A 20472-nucleotide genomic window follows, 5' to 3' on the forward strand; every position below is an offset into this window, starting at 1 on the left:
GGGTGGATGACGAAATTGACAGAAATGGAACATCACCATGTACCCCCTGACAACCCCAGCTGGACACCGACATGGATTTCCAATCCAATACTGGATTATGGGCTTGTAGCCATGGCAACCCCAACACGACCACATCATGCAGATTATGCAACACCAGAAAGCGAATATCCTCCTGATGTGCAGGAGCCATGCACATGGTCAGCTGGGTCCAGTATTGAGGCTTATTCTTGGCCAAAGGCGTAGCATCAATTCCTCTCAATGGAATAGGACACTGCAAGGGCTCCAAGAAAAACCCACAACGCTTAGCATATTCCAAGTCCATCAAATTCAGGGCAGCGCCTGAATCCACAAACGCCATGACAGAATACGATGACAAAGAGCAGATCAAGGTAACGGACAGAAGAAATTTTGACTGTACTGTACCAATGGTGGCAGACCTAGCGAACCGCTTAGTGCGCTTAGGACAATCGGAGATAGCATGAGTGGAATCACCACAGTAGAAACACAGCCCATTCAGACGTCTGTGTTCTTGCCGTTCAACTCTGGTCATAGTCCTATCGCACTGCATAGACTTAGGTTTAATCTCAAGTAATACCGCCAAATGGTGCACAGATTTACGCTCACGCAAGCGTCGACCGATCTGAATGGCCAAAGACATAGACTCATTCAAACCAGCAGGCATAGGAAATCCCACCATGACATCCTTAACGGCTTCAGAGAGACCCTTTCTGAATATAGCTGCCAGCGCAGATTCATTCCATTGAGTGAGTACGGACCACTTTCTAAATTTCTGACAATATACCTCTATCTCATCCTGAGCCTGACAAAGAGCCAGCAAATTTTTTTCTGCCTGATCCGCTGAATTAGGCTCATCGTACAGCAATCCGAGCGCCAGAAAAAACGCATCGATATTACTTAATGCAGGATCTCCTGACGCAAGAGAAAATGCCCAGTCCTGAGGGTCGCCACGCAAAAAAGAAATGACGATCCTAACCTGTTGAACTGGGTCACCAGAGGAGCGAGGTTTCAAAGCCAGAAATAGTTTACAATTATTTTTGAAACTCAGAAATTTAGTTCTATCTCCAAAAAACAAATCTGGAATAGGAATTCTCGGTTCTAACAAAGAATTCTGAAACACAAAATCTTGAATATTTTGAACTCTTGCCGTGAGCTGATCCACACATGAAGACAGACCTTTAATGTCCATCGCTACACCTGTGTCCTGAACCACCCAAATGTCTAGGGGAAAAAAAAGGCAAAACACAGTGCAAAGAAAAAAAAATGGTCTCAGAACTTCTTTTTTCCCTCTATTGAGAATCATTAGCACTTTTGGCTTCCTGTACTGTTGTGATAGGCAATTCAGTATCACAATGGACATAGCGGTCAGAGCACATACAGTGATCTGACAATAACCCAAAATAATAGAACGAGCTCTGAGACGTGGGAACTCTGCAGACCGCAATCCCTAATCCTCTCCAAACAACACTAGAGGCAGCCGTGGATTGCGCCTAACTCTGCCTATGCAACTCGGCACAGCCTGAGAAACTAACTAGCCTGAAGATAGAAAATAAGCCTACCTTGCCTCAGAGAAATACCCCAAAGGAAAAGGCAGCCCCCCACATATAATGACTGTGAGTTAAGATGAAAAGACAAACGTAGGGATGAAATAGATTCAGCAAAGTGAGGCCCGACTTTCTTAACAGAGCGAGGATAGGAAAGATAACTTTGCGGTCTACACAAAACCCTAAAGAAAACCACGCAAAGGGGGCAAAAAGACCCTCCGTACCGAACTAACGGCACGGAGGTACACCCTTTGCGTCCCAGAGCTTCCAGCAAAACAAATAGACAAGCTGGACAGAAAAAATAGCAAACAAATAGCAAAGAAGAACTTAGCTATGCAGAGCAGCAGGCCACAGGAATGATCCAGGGAAAAACAAGTCCAACACTGGAACATTGACAGGAAGCATGGATCAAAGCATTAGGTGGAGTTAAGTAGAGAAGCACCTAACGACCTCACCAGATCACCTGAGGGAGGAAACTCAGAAGCCGCAGTACCACTTTCCTCCACAAACGGAAGCTCCCAGAGAGAATCAGCCGAAGTACCACTTGTGACCACAGGAGGGAGCTCTGCCACAGAATTCACAACAGCAGAGTGGCCCCTCCGCACCGTGAGTCGGTGCGGAGGTCCTTTTTGCACACTCTGTGTGGTCTTTTGTAGGTTTTTGTGCTGATCGCAAAGTTACCTTTCCTATCCTCTGTCTATTTAGTAAGTCTGGCCTCCCTTTGCTGAAGCCTGTTTCATTTCTGCGTTTGTGACTTTCATCTTTACTCACAGTCAATATATGTGGGGGGCTTCCTTTACCTTTGGGGAATTTCTCTGAGGCAAGGTAGGCTTTATTTTCCATCTCTAGGGCTAGATAGTTCTTAGGCTGTGACGAGGCGCCTAGGTCTGGTCAGGAGCGCTCCACGGCTATTTCTAGTTGTGTGATAGGATTAGGGGTTGCGGTCAGCAGAGCTCCCACATCCCAGAGCTCGTCCTGTGTGAGTTTTAACTATCAGGTCGTTCCGGGTGCTCCTAACCACCAGGTCATAACAGTACAGCTGGCCCAAAGTATTAATGCATCTCAATAGAGGGATAAGAGAACTTCACAGACCATTTCTTTTTCTTTGCACTGTGTTTTGTCTTTCTTTTCCCCTAGACCTTTGGGTGGTTCAGGACACAGGTGTAGATATGGACATTCAAGCTCTGTCCTCTAGTGTGGATCATCTCACTGAAAGGGTACAAAACATTCAAGATTTTGTGGTTCAGAATCCTATGTTAGAGCCTAGAATTCCTATTCCTGACTTATTTTCTGGGGATAGATCTAAGTTCTTGAATTTCAAAAATAATTGTAAACTGTTTCTAGCTTTGAAACCCCGCTCCTCTGGTGACCCTGTTCAACAGGTAAAAATCATTATTTCTTTGTTGCGTGGTGACCCTCAAGACTGGGCATTTTCCCTTGCGCCGGGAGATCCTGCATTATGTAATATTGATGCGTTTTTTCTGGCGCTCGGATTGCTGTATGATGAACCTAATTCAGTGGATCAGGCAGAGGAAAATTTGCTGGCTTTGTCTCAGGGTCAGGATGAGGTAGAGATATATTGTCAGAAGTTTAGGAAGTGGTCTGTGCTCACTCAATGGAATGAATGTGCGCTGGCAGCAATTTTCAGAAAAGGTCTCTCTGAAGCCCTTAAGGATGTCATGGTGGGATTTCCCATGCCTGCTGGTCTGAATGAGTCTATGTCTTTGGCCATTCAGATCGGTCGACGCTTGCGTGAGCGTAAAACTGTGCACCATTTGGCGGTATTATCTGAGCATGGACCTGAGCCTATGCAGTGCGATAGGACTTTGACCAGAGCTGAACGGCAAGAACACAGACGTCAGAATGGGCTGTGTTTTTACTGTGGTGATTCCACTCATGCTATCTCCGATTGTCCTAAGTGCACTAAGCGGTTCGCTAGGTCTGCCACCATTGCTACGGTACAGTCTAAATTTCTTTTGTCCGTTACTCTGATTTGCTCTCTGTCGTCCTATTCTGTTATGGCATTTGTGGATTCAGGCGCTGCCCTGAATTTGATGGACTTGGAGTTTGCCAGGCGTTGTGGGTTTTTCTTGGAGCCCTTGCAGTATCCTATTCCATTGAGAGGAATTGATGCTACGCCTTTAGCCAAGAATAAGCCTCAGTACTGGACTCAATTGACCATGTGCATGGCTCCTGCACATCAGGAAGATATTCGCTTTCTGGTGTTACATAATCTGCATGATGTAGTTGTTTTGGGGTTGCCATGGCTACAGGTCCATAATCCAGTGTTGGATTGGAAATCTATGTCTGTGTCCGGCTGGGGTTGTCAGGGGGTACATGGTGATGTTCCATTGCTGTCAATTTCACCTTCCACTCCTTCTGAAGTCCCTGAGTTTTTGTCAGATTACCGGGATGTATTTGATGAGCCCAAAGCCAGTGCCCTACCTCCTCATAGGGATTGCGACTGTGCTATTAATTTGATTCCTGGTAGTAAGTTTCCTAAGGGCCGACTGTTTAATTTATCTGTGCCAGAGGACGCCGCTATGCGGAGTTATATAAAGGAGTCCTTGGAGAAAGGTCATATTCGTCCGTCGTCGTCACCATTGGGAGCAGGGTTCTTTTTTGTGGCCAAGAAGGATGGTTCGCTGAGACCTTTTATTGATTACCGCCTTCTTAATAAGATCACAGTCAAATTTCAGTATCCTTTGCCGCTGCTGTCTGATTTATTTGCTCGGATTAAAGGGGCTAGTTGGTTCACCAAGATAGATCTTCGAGGGGCGTATAATCTTGTGCGAATTAAACAGGGTGATGAATGGAAAACGGCATTTAATACGCCCGAGGGCCATTTTGAGTACCTGGTTATGCCATTCAGCTTTCTAATGCTCCATCTGTGTTTCAGTCCTTTATGCATGACATCTTCCGAGAGTACCTGGATAGATTCATGATTGTATATTTGGATGACATTTTGGTCTTTTCGGATGATTGGGAGTCTCATGTGAAGCAGGTCAGAATGGTGTTCCAGGTCCTTCGTGCGAATTCCTTGTTTGTGAAGGGGTCAAAGTGTCTCTTTGGAGTTCAGAGGGTTTCATTTTTGGGTTTCATTTTTTCCCCTTCTACTATCGAGATGGACCCTGTTAAAGTTCAGGCCATTTATGATTGGACTCAGCCGACATCTGTGAAGAGCTTGCAGAAGTTCCTGGGCTTTGCTAATTTTTATCGTCGCTTCATCGCTAATTTTTCCAGTATTGCTAAACCGTTGACTGATTTGACCAAGAAAGGTGCTGATGTGGTCAATTGGTCCTCTGCGGCTGTAGCGGCTTTTCAGGAGTTGAAGCATCGTTTTGCTTCTGCCCCTGTGTTGTGCCAGCCAGATGTTTCGCTCCCTTTTCAAGTTGAGGTTGATGCTTCTGAGATTGGAGCAGGGGCTGTTTTGTCGCAAAGAAGTTCTGATGGCTCGGTGATGAAACCCTGTGCCTTCTTTTCTAGAAAATTCTCGCCTGCTGAGCGCAATTATGATGTGGGCAATCGGGAGTTGTTGGCCATGAAGTGGGCATTTGAGGAGTGGCGACATTGGCTTGAAGGAGCTAAACATCGCGTGGTGGTCTTGACGGATCACAAGAATTTGACTTATCTCGAGTCTGCCAAACGGTTGAATCCTAGACAGGCTCGATGGTCGCTCTTTTTCTCCCGTTTTGATTTTGTGGTTTCATACCTTCCGGGATCTAAGAATGTGAAGGCTGACGCCCTGTCGAGGAGTTTTGTGCCTGACTCTCCGGGTGTTCCGGAGCCGGCGGGTATTCTTAAAGAAGGGGTAATTTTGTCTGCCATTTCCCCTGATTTGCGGCGTGTGCTGAAAAAGTTTCAGGTTGATAGACCTGACCGTTGTCCTACGGAGAAACTGTTTGTCCCTGATAGATGGACTAGTAGAGTTATCTCTGAGATTCATTGTTCTGTGTTGGCTGGTCATCCTGGAATCTTTGGTACCAGAGATTTGGTGGCTAGATCCTTTTGGTGGCCATCTCTGTCGCGGGATGTGCGTACTTTTGTGCAGTCCTGTGGGACTTGTGCTCGGGCTAAGCCCTGCTGTTCTCGTGCTAGTGGGTTGCTTTTGCCTTTGCCGATCCCGAAGAGGCCCTGGACGCATAGTTCCATGGATTTTATTTCTGATCTCCCTGTTTCTCAAAAGATGTCGGTCATTTGGGTGGTTTGTGATCGCTTCTCTAAGATGGTCCATTTGGTACCCTTATCTAAATTGCCTTCCTCCTCTGATTTGGTGCCTTTGTTTTTCCAGCATGTGGTTCGTTTGCATGGCATTCCGGAAAACATCGTCTCGGACAGAGGTTCCCAGTTTGTCTCGAGGTTTTGGCGGTCCTTTTGCGCTGAGATGGGCATTGATTTGTATTTTTCTTCGGCTTTCCATCCTCAGACTAATGGCCAAACCGAACGAACTAATCAGACTTTGGAGACATATCTGAGATGCTTTGTTTCTGCTGATCAGGATGATTGGGTGTCCTTCTTGCCTTTGGCTGAGTTCGCCCTTAATAATCGGGCCAGCTCGGCTACTTTAGTTTCTCCTTTTTTCTGTAATTCTGGTTTCCATCCTCGTTTTTCTTCAGGGCAGGTTGAGCCTTCGGACTGTCCTGGTGTGGATGCGGTGGTGGACAGGTTGCAGCAGATTTGGACTCATGTGGTGGATAATTTGACATTGTCCCAGGAGAAGGCTCAACGTTTCGCTAACCGCCGGCGCTGTGTGGGTCCCTGACTTCGTGTTGGGGATTTGATTTGGTTGTCATCTCGTCATGTTCCTATGAAGGTTTCCTCTCCTAAGTTTAAGCCTCGTTTCATTGGGCCATATAAGATTTCTGAAGTTCTTAATCCTGTGTCATTTCGTTTGGACCTTCCAGCTTCTTTTGCCATCCATAATGTGTTCCATAGGTCATTGTTGCGGAGATACGTGGCGCCTATGGTTCCCTCGGTTGATCCTCCTGCCCCGGTGTTGATCGAGGGGGAGTTGGAGTATGTGGTGGAGAAGATTTTGGATTCTCGTGTTTCGAGACGGAAACTCCAGTACCTGGTCAAGTGGAAGGGTTATGGTCAGGAAGATAATTCCTGGGTTTTTGCCTCTGATGTTCATGCTGCCGATCTTGTTCGTGCTTTTCATTTGGCTCATCCTGATCGGCCTGGGGGCTCTGGTGAGGGTTCGGTGACCCCTCCTCAAGGGGGGGGGGGGGTACTGTTGTGAATTCTGTTGTCGAGCTCCCTCCTGTGGTCGTGAATGGTACTTCGGCGAATTCTGTCTATGGGCTCCCTCTGTTGGCTATGAGTGAAGCTGCTGCTTCTGAGGTTCCTTACACAGGTGACGTGGTTTATCCTTTGGTTGTCTGCTCTATTTAACTCCTCTCAGATCGTTACTCCATGCCAGCTGTCAATGTTTTTTGCATTGCTTCAGTTCGCTCCTGGATCTCTCTGGTGACCTGTCTTCTCTTGCAGAAGCTAAGTTCCTGATAGTCTTTATTTGTTCACTGTTTTCTTGTCCAGCTGGTTATCATGTTTTTGTCTTGCTAGCTGGAAGCTCTGGGATGCAGAGTGGCCCCTCCGCACCATGAGTCGGTGCGGAGGTCCTTTTTGCACACTCTGCGTGGTCTTTTGTAGGTTTTTGTGCTGATCGCAAAGTTACCTTTCCTATCCTCTGTCTATTTAGTAAGTCTGGCCTCCCTTTGCTGAAGCCTGTTTCATTTCTGCGTTTGTGACTTTCATCTTTACTCACAGTCAATATATGTGGGGGGCTTCCTTTACCTTTGGGGAATTTCTCTGAGGCAAGGTAGGCTTTATTTTCTATCTCTAGGGCTAGATAGTTCTTAGGCTGTGCTCGAGGCGCCTAGGTCTGGTCAGGAGTGCTCCACGGCTATTTCTAGTGTGTGTGATAGGATTAGGGCTTGCGGTCACCAGAGCTCCCACATCCCAGAGCTCATCCTGTATGAGGTTTAACTATCAGGTCATTCCAGGTGCTCCTAACCACCAGGTCATAACAGGGGATCTCCCTGTATACAGAGATACATGATAAGATCCTGTCTGCAGCCACCACTAGGGAGAGCTCCCTGTATACAGAGATACATAAGATCCTGTCTGCAGTCACCACTAGGGGGAGCTCCCTGTATATAGAGATACATGATAATATCCCGCCTGCAGCCACCACTAGGGGGAGCTCCCTGTATACAGAGATACATGATAATATCCTGTCTGCAGCCACCACTAGGGGGAGCTCCCTGTATACAGAGATACACGATAAGATCCTGTCTGCAGTCACCACTAGGGGGAGCTCCCTGTATACAGAGATACATGGTAAGATCCTGTCTGCAGCCACCACTAGGGAGAGCTCCCTGTATACAGAGATACATGATAAGATCCTGTCTGCAGTCACCACTAGGGGGAGCTCCCTGTATACAGAGATAAATGATAAGATCCTATCTGCAGCCACCACTAGAGGGAGCTCCCTGTATACAGAGATACATGATAAGATCCTGTCTGCAGTCACCACTAGGGGGAGCTACCTGTATACAGAGATACATGATAAGATCCTGTCTGCAGTCACCACTAGGGGGAGCTCCCTGTATACAGAGATACATGATAAGATCCTGTCTGCAGTCACCACTAGGGGGAGCCCCCTGTATACAGAGATACATGATAAGGTCCTGTCTGCAGTCACCACTAGGGGGAGCCCCCTGTATACAGAGATACATGATAATATCCTGACTGCAGCCACCACTAGGGGGAGCTCCCTGTATACAGAGATACATGATAAGATCCTGTCTGCAGCCACCACTAGCGGGAGCTCCCTGTATACAGAGATACATGATAAGATCCTGTCTGCAGTCTCCACTAGGGGGAGCTCCCTGTTTACAGAGATACATGATAAGATCCTGTCTGCAGCCACCACCAGGGGGAGCTCCCTGTATACAGAGATACATGATAACATCCTGTTTGCAGCCACCACTAGGGGGAGCTCCCTGTATACAGAGATACATGATAAGATCCTGTCTGCAGTCACCACTAGGGGGAGCTCCTTGTTCACAGAGATACATGATAAGATTCTGTCTGCAGTCACCACCAGGGGGAGCTCCCTGTATACAGAGATACATGATAAGATGCTGTCTGCAGTCACCACTAGGGGGAGCCCCCTGTATACAGAGATACATGATAAGGTCCTGTCTGCAGTCACCACTAGGGGGAGCTCCCTGTATACAGAGATACATGATAAGATCCTGTCTGCAGTCACCACTAGGGGGAGCTCCCTGTATACAGAGATACATGATAAGATCCTGTCTGCAGTCACCACTAGGGGGAGCTCCCTGTATATAGAGATACATGATAATGTCCTGACTGCAGCCACCACTAGGGGGAGCTCCCTGTATACAGAGATACATGATAAGGTCCTGTCTGCAGTCACCACTAGGGGGAGCTCCCTGTATACAGAGATACATGATAAGATCCTGTCTGCAGTCACCACTAGGGGGAGCTCCCTGTATACAGAGATACATGATAAGATCCTGTCTGCAGCCACCACTAGGGGGAGCTCCCTGTATACAGAGATACATGATAAGATCCTGTCTGCAGCCACCACTAGGGGGAGCTCCCTGTATACAGAGATACATGATAAGATCCTGCCTGCAGCCACCACTAGGGGGAGCTCCCTGTATACAGAGATACATGATAAGATCCTGCCTGCAGCCACCACTAGGGGGAGATCCCTGTATACAGAGATACATGATAAGATCCTGTCTGCAGTCACCACTAGGGGGAGCTCCCTGTATACAGAGATACATGATAAGATCGTGCCTGCAGCCACCACTAGGGGGAGATCCCTGTATACAGAGATACATGATAAGATCCTGTCTGCAGTCACCACTAGGGGGAGCTCCCTGTATACAGAGATACATGATAAGATCCTGTCTGCAGTCACCACTAGGGGGAGCTCCCTGTATACAGAGATACATGATAAGATCCTGTCTGCAGCCACCACTAGGGGGAGCTCCCTGTATACAGAGATACATGATAAGATCCTGTCTGCAGCCACCACTAGGGGGAGCTCCCTGTATACAGAGATACATGATAAGATCCTGCCTGCAGCCACCACTAGGGGGAGCTCCCTGTATACAGAGATACATGATAAGATCCTGCCTGCAGCCACAACTAGGGGGAGCTCCCTGTATACAGAGATACATGATAAGATCCTGTCTGCAGCCACCACTAGGGGGAGATCCCTGTATACAGAGATACATGATAAGATCCTGTCTGCAGTCACCACTAGGGGGAGCTCCCTGTATACAGAGATACATGATAAGATCCTGTCTGCAGTCACCACTAGGGGGAGCTCCCTGTATACAGAGATACATGATAAGATCCTGTCTGCAGTCACCACTAGGGGGAGCTCCCTGTATACAGAGATACATGATAAGATCGTGCCTGCAGCCACCACTAGGGGGAGATCCCTGTATACAGAGATACATGATAAGATCCTGTCTGCAGCCACCACTAGGGGGAGCTCCCTGTATACAGAGATACATGATAAGATCCTGTCTGCAGTCACCACTAGGGGGAGCTCCCTGTATACAGAGATACATGATAAGATCCTGTCTGCAGCCACCACTAGGGGGAGCTCCCTGTATACAGAGATACATGATAAGATCCTGTCTGCAGCCACCACTAGGGGGAGCTCCCTGTATACAGAGATACATGATAAGATCCTGCCTGCAGCCACCACTAGGGGGAGCTCCCTGTATACAGAGATACATGATAAGATCCTGCCTGCAGCCACCACTAGGGGGAGATCCCTGTATACAGAGATACATGATAAGATCCTGTCTGCAGTCACCACTAGGGGGAGCTCCCTGTATACAGAGATACATGATAAGATCCTGTCTGCAGTCACCACTAGGGGGAGCTCCCTGTATACAGAGATACATGATAAGATCGTGCCTGCAGCCACCACTAGGGGGAGATCCCTGTATTCAGAGATACATGATAAGATCCTGTCTGCAGTCACCACTAGGGGGAGCTCCCTGTATACAGAGATACATGATAAGATCCTGTCTGCAGCCACCACTAGGGGGAGCTCCCTGTATACAGAGATACATGATAAGATCCTGTCTGCAGCCACCACTAGGGGGAGCTCCCTGTATACAGAGATACATGATAAGATCCTGCCTGCAGCCACCACTAGGGGGAGATCCCTGTATACAGAGATACATGATAAGATCCTGCCTGCAGCCACCACTAGGGGGAGATCCCTGTATACAGAGATACATGATAAGATCCTGTCTGCAGTCACCACTAGGGGGAGCTCCCTGTATACAGAGATACATGATAAGATCCTGTCTGCAGTCACCACTAGGGGGAGCTCCCTGTATACAGAGATACATGATAAGATCGTGCCTGCAGCCACCACTAGGGGGAGATCCCTGTATACAGAGATACATGATAAGATCCTGTCTGCAGCCACCACTAGGGGGAGCTCCCTGTATACAGAGATACATGATAAGATCCTGTCTGCAGCCACCACTAGGGGGAGCTCCCTGTATACACAGATACATGATAAGATCCTGTCTGCAGCCACCACTAGGGGGAGCTCCCTGTATACAGAGATACATGATAAGATCCTGTCTGCAGCCACCACTAGGGGGAGCTCCCTGTATACACAGATACATGATAAGATCCTGTCTGCAGCCACCACTAGGGGGAGCTCCCTGTATACAGAGATACATGATAAGATCCTGTCTGCAGCCACCACTAGGGGGAGCTCCCTGTATACAGAGATACATGATAAGATCCTGCCTGCAGCCACCACTAGGGGGAGCTCCCTGTATACAGAGATACATGATAAGATCCTGCCTGCAGCCACCACTAGGGGGAGCTCCCTGTATACAGAGATACATGATAAGATCATGTCTGCAGTCACCACTAGGGGGAGCTCCCTGTATACAGAGATACATGATAAGATCCTGTCTGCAGCCACCACTAGGGGGAGCTCCCTGTATACAGAGATACATGATAAGATCGTGCCTGCAGCCACCACTAGGGGGAGATCCCTGTATACAGAGATACATGATAAGATCCTGTCTGCAGTCACCACTAGGGGGAGCTCCCTGTATACAGAGATACATGATAAGATCCTGTCTACAGTCACCACTAGGGGGAGCTCCCTGTATACAGAGATACATGATAAGATCCTGTCTGCAGCCACCACTAGGGGGAGCTCCCTGTATACAGAGATACATGATAAGATAATGTCTGCAGTCACCAATAGGGGGAGCTCCCTGTATACAGAGATACATGATAAGATCCTGTCTGCAGTCACCACTAGGGGGAGCTCCCTGTATACAGAGATACATGATAAGATTCTGTCTGCAGTCACCACTAGGGGGAGCTCCCTGTATACAGAGATACATGATAAGATAATGTCTGCAGTCACCAATAGGGGGAGCTCCCTGTATACAGAGATACATGATAAGATCCTGTCTGCAGCCAACACTAGGGGGAGCTCCCTGTATACAGAGATACATGATAAGATCCTGTCTGCAGTCACCAATAGGGGGAGCTCCCTGTATACAGAGATACATGATAAGATCCTGTCTGCAGTCACCACTAGGGGGAGCTCCCTGTATACAGAGATACATGATAAGATAATGTCTACAGTCACCACTAGGGGGAGCTCCCTGTATACAGAGATACATGATAAGATCCTGTCTGCAGCCACCACTAGGGGGAGCTCCCTGTATACAGAGATACATGATAAGATTCTGTCTGCAGTCACCACTTTCATTAGACCAAGCTTTCCAAGACATTATGCCATAGTATGGCAGTAGAGAGAAGATGTTCTCTGTTATTCTAATGATATTTATAAAAATTAATAAAACCCTAGACACAAGATACAGGATTATTAACAATGAATTTTACTTTATTGAATTTTAATTTGATAAATTTCAATTTTAAATTAAATGAAAATATTAATGTCGTATAAGGGAATGGAAGGAAATGTTTCTCTGTATTTACCACACAAAATATCGTTTCTCGTTCCCCAGGATCATGTCCCCGATGTATGAAGAATTCCTGCTCACATTCTATTTTTATGTTATTTTCTCAGGATTCCAGAGTAAAGTGAAGGTTCTAGAAGGAGACATCCGGGACACAGAATTCCTGAATAGATCCTGCCAGGGAGTGGACCTGGTCATTCACACTGCAGCCATCATAGATACCACCGGCCGCATCAGTAAGGAGACCCTGATGTCCATCAATCTCCATGGTGAGAGCAGAAAATAGAATTACTGTATATAGAGAGTCTATAGAGTATATAGAGTATATAAAAGGGCTCTAAAAGTGACCCTGGAAATTATAGGCCAGTAAGTCTAACCTCTATTGTTGGTAAAATATTTGAAGGGTTTCTGAGGGATGTTATTCTGGATTATCTCAATGAGAATAACTGTTTAACTCCATATCAGCATGGGTTTATGAGAAATCGCTCCTGTCAAACCAATCTAATCAGTTTTTATGAAGAGGTAAGCTATAGACTGGACCACGGTGAGTCATTGGACGTGGTATATCTCGATTTTTCCAAAGCGTTTGATACCGTGCCGCACAAGAGGTTGGTACACAAAATGAGAATGCTTGGTCTGGGGGAAAATGTGTGTAAATGGGTTAGTAACTGGCTTAGTGATAGAAAGCAGAGGGTGGTTATAAATGGTATAGTCTCTAACTGGGTCGCTGTGACCAGTGGGGTACCGCAGGGGTCAGTATTGGGACCTGTTCTCTTCAACATATTCATTAATGATCTGGTAGAAGGTTTACACAGTAAAATATCGATATTTGCAGATGATACAAAACTATGTAAAGCAGTTAATACAAGAGAAGATAGTATTCTGCTACAGATGGATCTGGATAAGTTGGAAACTTGGGCTGAAAGGTGGCAGATGAGGTTTAACAATGATAAATGTAAGGTTATACACATGGGAAGAGGGAATCAATATCACCATTACACACTGAACGGGAAACCACTGGGTAAATCTGACAGGGAGAAGGACTTGGGGATCCTAGTTAATGATAAACTTACCTGGAGCAGCCAGTGCCAGGCAGCAGCTGCCAAGGCAAACAGGATCATGGGGTGCATTAAAAGAGGTCTGGATACACATGATGAGAGCATTATACTGCCTCTGTACAAATCCCTAGTTAGACCGCACATGGAGTACTGTGTCCAGTTTTGGGCACCGGTGCTCAGGAAGGATATAATGGAACTAGAGAGAGTACAAAGGAGGGCAACAAAATTAATAAAGGGGATGGGAGAACTACAATACCCAGATAGATTAACGAAATTAGGATTATTTAGTCTAGAAAAAAGACGACTGAGGGGCGATCTAATAACCATGTATAAGTATATAAGGGGACAATACAAATATCTCGCTGAGGATCTGTTTATACCAAGGAAGGTGACTGGCACAAGGGGGCATTCTTTGCGTCTGGAGGAGAGAAGGTTTTTCCACCAACATAGAAGAGGATTCTTTACTGTTAGGGCAGTGAGAATCTGGAATTGCTTGCCTGAGGAGGTGGTGATGGCGAACTCAGTCGAGGGGTTCAAGAGAGGCCTGGATGTCTTCCTGGAGCAGAACAATATTGTATCATACAATTATTAGGTTCTGTAGAAGGACGTAGATCTGGGTATTTATTATGATGGAATATAGGCTGAACTGGATGGACAAATGTATTTTTTCGGCCTTACTAACTATGTTACTATGTTACTATGTTACTATGTTACTGACCAGCCCGAGATAGAAGGCAATACAATGGTGGTGGAGACAATATAATACAGCAATATTCCATCACTAGTGACATCATCACAGGTTATAATCAAGGCTAGAAAGAGCTCATCAATTCCTACCATCGAGATAATGTCTACGAAGAGCTTCTGCCAATGTCCACAACGAACCCTAATGTATTGTGTAAGAATATAACTACTATAATACGGCCCCTATGTACAAGAATATAACTACTATAATACTGCCCCTATGTACAAGAATATAACTACTATAATACTGCCCCCTATGTACAAGAATATAACTATTATAATACTGCTCCTATATACAAGAATCTAACTACTATAATACTGCCCCTATGTACAAGAATATAACTACTATAATACTGCCCCCTATGTACAAGAATATAACTACTATAATACTGCCTCTATGTACAAGAATATAACGACTATAATACTGCTCCTATGTACAAGAATATAACTACTATAATACTGCTCCTATGTACAGAATATAACTACTATAATACTGCTCCCTATGTACAAGAATATAGATACTATAATACTGCCGCTATGTACAAGAATATAACTACTATAACACTGTTCCTATGTACAAGAATATAACTACTATAATACTGCCCCCTATGTACAAGAATATAACTACTATAACACTGCTCCTATGTACAAGAATATAACTACTATAATACTGCTCCCTATGTACAAGAATATAACTACTATAATACTGCTCCTATGTTTAAGAATATAACTACTATAATACTGCTCCTATGTACAAGAATATAACTACTATAATACTGCCCCCTATGTACAAGAATATAACTACTATAATACTGCTCCTATGTTTAAGAATATAACTACTATAATACTGCTCCTATGTACAAGAATATAACTACTATAATACTGCTCCTATGTACAAGAATATAACTACTATAATACTGCTCCTATGTTCAAGAATATAACTACTATAATACTGCTCCCTAGTACAGGAATAATAATAATAATAATAATAATTTTATTTATATAGCGCCGACATATTCCGCAGCGCTTTACAAATTATAGAGGGGACTTGTACAGACAATAAACATTACAGCATAACAGAAATACAGTTCAAAACAGATACCAGGAGGAGTGAGGGCCCTGCTCGCAAGCTTACAAACTATGGGGAAAAGGGGAGACACGAGAGGTGGATGGTAACAATTGCTTTAGTTATTCGGACCAGCTATAGTGTAAGGCTCAGGTGTTCATGTAAAGCTGCATGAACCAGTTACCTGCCTAAGTATGTAGCAGTACAGACACAGAGGGCTAATACTGCATAAAGTGAATGAGAACATGATTCCCCAATGAATGTTCCTCAATGAATATAACTGCTATAATACTGCTCCTGTGTACACGAATATAACTACTATAATACTGCCCCTATGTACAGGAATATAACTACTATAATATTGCCCCCTATTTACAAGAATATAACTACTATAATACTGCTCCTATGAACAAGAATATAACTACTATAATACTGCTCCTATGAACAAGAATATAACTACTATAATACTGCTCCTATGAACAAGAATATAACTACTATAATACTGCTCCTATGTACAAGAATATAACTACTATAATACTGTTCCTATGTACAAGAATATAACTACTATAATACTGCCCCTATGTACAAGAATATAACTACTATAATACTGCTCCCTATGTACAAGAATATAACTACTATAATACTGCCCCTATGTACAAGAATATAACTACTATAATACTGCTCCTATGTACAAGAATATAACTACTATAATACTGCTCCCTAGTACAGGAATATAACTACTATATTACTGCTCCTATGTACAAGAATATAACTACTATAATACTGCTCCCTATGTACAAGAATATAACTACTATAATACTGCTCCTATGTACAAGAATATAACTACTATAATACTGCTCCCTATGTACAAGAATATAGATACTATAATACTGCCCCTATGTACAAGAATATAACTACTATAATCCTGCTCCTATGTACAAGAATATAACTACTATAACACTGTTCCTATGTACAAGAATATAACTACTATAATACTGCTCCCTATGTACAAGAATATAGATACTATAATACTGCTGATATGTACAAGAATATAACTACTATAACACTGCTCCTATGTACAAGAATATAACTACTATAATACTGCTCCCTATGTACAAGAATATAACTGCTATAATACTGCTCCTGTGTACACGAATATAACTACTATAATACTGCCCCTATGTACAGGAATATAACTACTATAATATTGCCCCGTATGTTCAAGAATATAACTACTATAATACTGCCCCTATGTACAATAATATAACTACTATAATACTGCCCCCTATGTACAAAAATATAACTACTATAATACTGCTACTATGTACAAGAATATAACTACTATAATACTGCCCCTATGTACAAGAATATAACTACTATAATACTGTCCCTATGTACAAGAATATAACTACTATAATACTGCCCCTATGTACAAGAATATAACTACTAGAATACTGTCCCTATGTACAAGAATATAACTACTATAATACTGCTCCAATGTACAAAAATATAACTACTATAATACTGCCCCTATGTACAAGAATATAACTACTATAATACTGTCCCTATGTACAAGAATATAACTACTATAATACTGCTCCAATGTACAAGAATATAACTACTATAATACTGCCCCTATGTACAAGAATATAACTACTATAATACTGCCCCCTATGTACAAGAATATAACTACTATAATACTGCCCCCTATGTACAAGAATATAACTACTATAATACTGCCCCTATGTACAAGAATATAACTACTATAATACTGTCCCTATGTACAAGAATATAACTACTATAATACTGCTCCAATGTACAAGAATATAACTCCTATAATACTGCCCCCTATGTACAAGAATATAACTACTATAATACTGCCCCTATGTACAAGAATATAACTACTATAATACTGCCCCTATGTACAGGAATATAATTACTATAATACTGCTCCAGTGTACAAGAATATAACTACTATAATACTGCTCCTATGTACAAGAATATAACTACTATAATACTGTCCCTATGTACAAGAATATAACTACTATAATACTGCTCCTATGTACAAGAATATAACTACTATAATACTGCCCCTATGTACAAGAATATAACTACTATAATACTGCTCCTATGTACAAGAATATAACTACTATAATACTGCTCCTATGTACAAGAATATAACTACTATAATACTGTCCCTATGTACAAGAATATAACTACTATAATACTGCTCCTATGTACAAGAATATAACTACTATAATACTGCCCCTATGTACAAGAATATAACTACTATAATACTGCTCCTATGTACAAGAATATAACTACTATAATACTGCTCCTATGTACAAGAATATAACTACTATAATACTGCTCCTATGTACAAGAATATAACTACTATAATACTGCTCCTATGTACAAGAATATAACTACTATAATACTGCTCCTATGTACAAGAATATAACTACTATAATACTGCCCCTATGTACAAGAATATAACTACTATAATACTGCTCCTATGTACAAGAATATAACTACTATAATACTGCTCCTATGTACAAGAATATAACTACTATAATACTGTCCCTATGTACAAGAATATAACTACTATAATACTGCTCCTATGTACAAGAATATAACTACTATAATACTGCCCCTATGTACAAGAATATAACTACTATAATACTGCTCCTATGTACAAGAATATAACTACTATAATACTGCTCCTATGTACAAGAATATAACTACTATAATACTGCTCCTATGTACAAGAATATAACTACTATAATACTGCCCCTATGTACAAGAATATAACTACTAGAATACTGTCCCTATGTACAAGAATATAACTACTATAATACTGCCCCCTATGTACAAGAGTATAACTATTATAATACTGCTCCTATGTACAAGAATATAACTACTATAATACTGCCCCTATGTACAAGAATATAACTACTATAATACTGTCCCTATGTACAAGAATATAACTACTATAATACTGCCCCTATGTACAAGAATATAACTACTAGAATACTGTCCCTATGTACAAGAATATAACTACTATAATACTGCTCCAATGTACAAAAATATAACTACTATAATACTGCCCCTATGTACAAGAATATAACTACTATAATACTGTCCCTATGTACAAGAATATAACTACTATAATACTGCTCCAATGTACAAGAATATAACTACTATAATACTGCCCCTATGTACAAGAATATAACTACTATAATACTGCCCCCTATGTACAAGAATATAACTACTATAATACTGCCCCCTATGTACAAGAATATAACTACTATAATACTGCCCCTATGTACAAGAATATAACTACTATAATACTGTCCCTATGTACAAGAATATAACTACTATAATACTGCTCCAATGTACAAGAATATAACTCCTATAATACTGCCCCCTATGTACAAGAATATAACTACTATAATACTGCCCCTATGTACAAGAATATAACTACTATAATACTGCCCCTATGTACAGGAATATAACTACTATAATACTGTCCCTATGTACAAGAATATAACTACTATAATACTGCTCCTATGTACAAGAATATAACTACTATAATACTGCCCCTATGTACAAGAATATAACTACTATAATACTGCTCCTATGTACAAGAATATAACTACTATAATACTGCTCCTATGTACAAGAATATAACTACTATAATACTGTCCCTATGTACAAGAATATAACTACTATAATACTGCTCCTATGTACAAGAATATAACTACTATAATACTGCCCCTATGTACAAGAATATAACTACTATAATACTGCTCCTATGTACAAGAATATAACTACTATAATACTGCTCCTATGTACAAGAATATAACTACTATAATACTGCTCCTATGTACAAGAATATAACTACTATAATACTGCTCCTATGTACAAGAATATAACTACTATAATACTGCTCCTATGTACAAGAATATAAGGTATCAGGAGGACTGATCAATATAGAAGTGTCAGGAGGACTGATCAATATAGAGGTATCAGGAGGACTGATCAATATAGAAGTGTCAGGAGGACTGATCAATATAGAGGTATCAGGAGGACTGATCAATATAGAAGTGTCAGGAGGACTGATCAATATAGAGGTGTCAGGAGGACTGATCAATATAGAAGTGTCAGGAGGACTGATCAATATAGAAGTGTCAGGAGGACTGATCAATATAGAGGTGTCAGGAGGACTGATCAATATAGAAGTGTCAGGAGGACTGATCAATATAGAAGTGTCAATCAGAGACGCGGGATTTCTACGTCGATGCTGTGCCGGTCTCTGATTGGTCGAGGCCTGGCGGCCTCGACCAATCAGAGAGCCGGGATTTCCAGGACAGACAGACAGACAGACACATCGGGTATTCTAGAATATGCATGTCCCCGTAGTATATGGACAATGAGGATTCCAGAATTCGCGTCAGACTGTTCCCGTCCCTGATTGGTCGAAGCAACCTTTATGACATCATCGTCGCCATGGCAACCATTATGACATCTACGTCGATACTGTGCCCGTCGCTGAATCAGAAACGTGGGATTTCTACGTCCTTTATGACATCATCGTTGCTGTGCCCGTCGCTGATTGGTCGAGGAGGACTGATCAATATAGAAGTGTCAGGAGGACTGATCAATATAGAAGTGTCAGGAGGACTGATCAATATAGAAGTGTCAGGAGGACTGATCAATATAGAAGTGTCAGGAGGACTGATCAATATAGAGGTGTCAGGAGGACTGATCAATATAGAAGTGTCAGGAGGACTGATCAATATAGAAGTGTCAGGAGGACTGATCAATATAGAAGTGTCAGGAAGACTGATCAATATAGAAGTGTCAGGAGGACTGATCAATATAGAGGTGTCAGGAGGACTGATCAATATAGAAGTGTCAGGAGGACTGATCAATATAGAGGTATCAGGAGGACTGATCAATATAGAAGTGTCAGGAGGAATGATCAATACAGAAGTGTCAGGAGGACTGAT

At 42.8% G+C, this 20472-nt stretch overlaps 1 protein-coding gene across 1 annotated transcript in view; it reads left to right on the forward strand.

The window, feature by feature from the left end:
• The window catches only part of LOC138672468 (3 beta-hydroxysteroid dehydrogenase/Delta 5-->4-isomerase-like), an 83436-nt gene that overhangs the window by 47736 nt on the left and 15228 nt on the right, over nucleotides 1-20472 (forward strand). Inside the window, exon 2 of the mRNA XM_069760457.1 lies at nucleotides 12703-12861. Coding sequence (XP_069616558.1) covers nucleotides 12703-12861 — 159 coding nt within the window. The remainder of the gene's footprint in view (nucleotides 1-12702; nucleotides 12862-20472) is intronic.

Source organism: Ranitomeya imitator, chromosome 3 (genome assembly GCF_032444005.1).
Source record: "Ranitomeya imitator isolate aRanImi1 chromosome 3, aRanImi1.pri, whole genome shotgun sequence".
In the NCBI taxonomy this organism is placed as follows: Eukaryota; Metazoa; Chordata; class Amphibia; order Anura; family Dendrobatidae; genus Ranitomeya; species Ranitomeya imitator.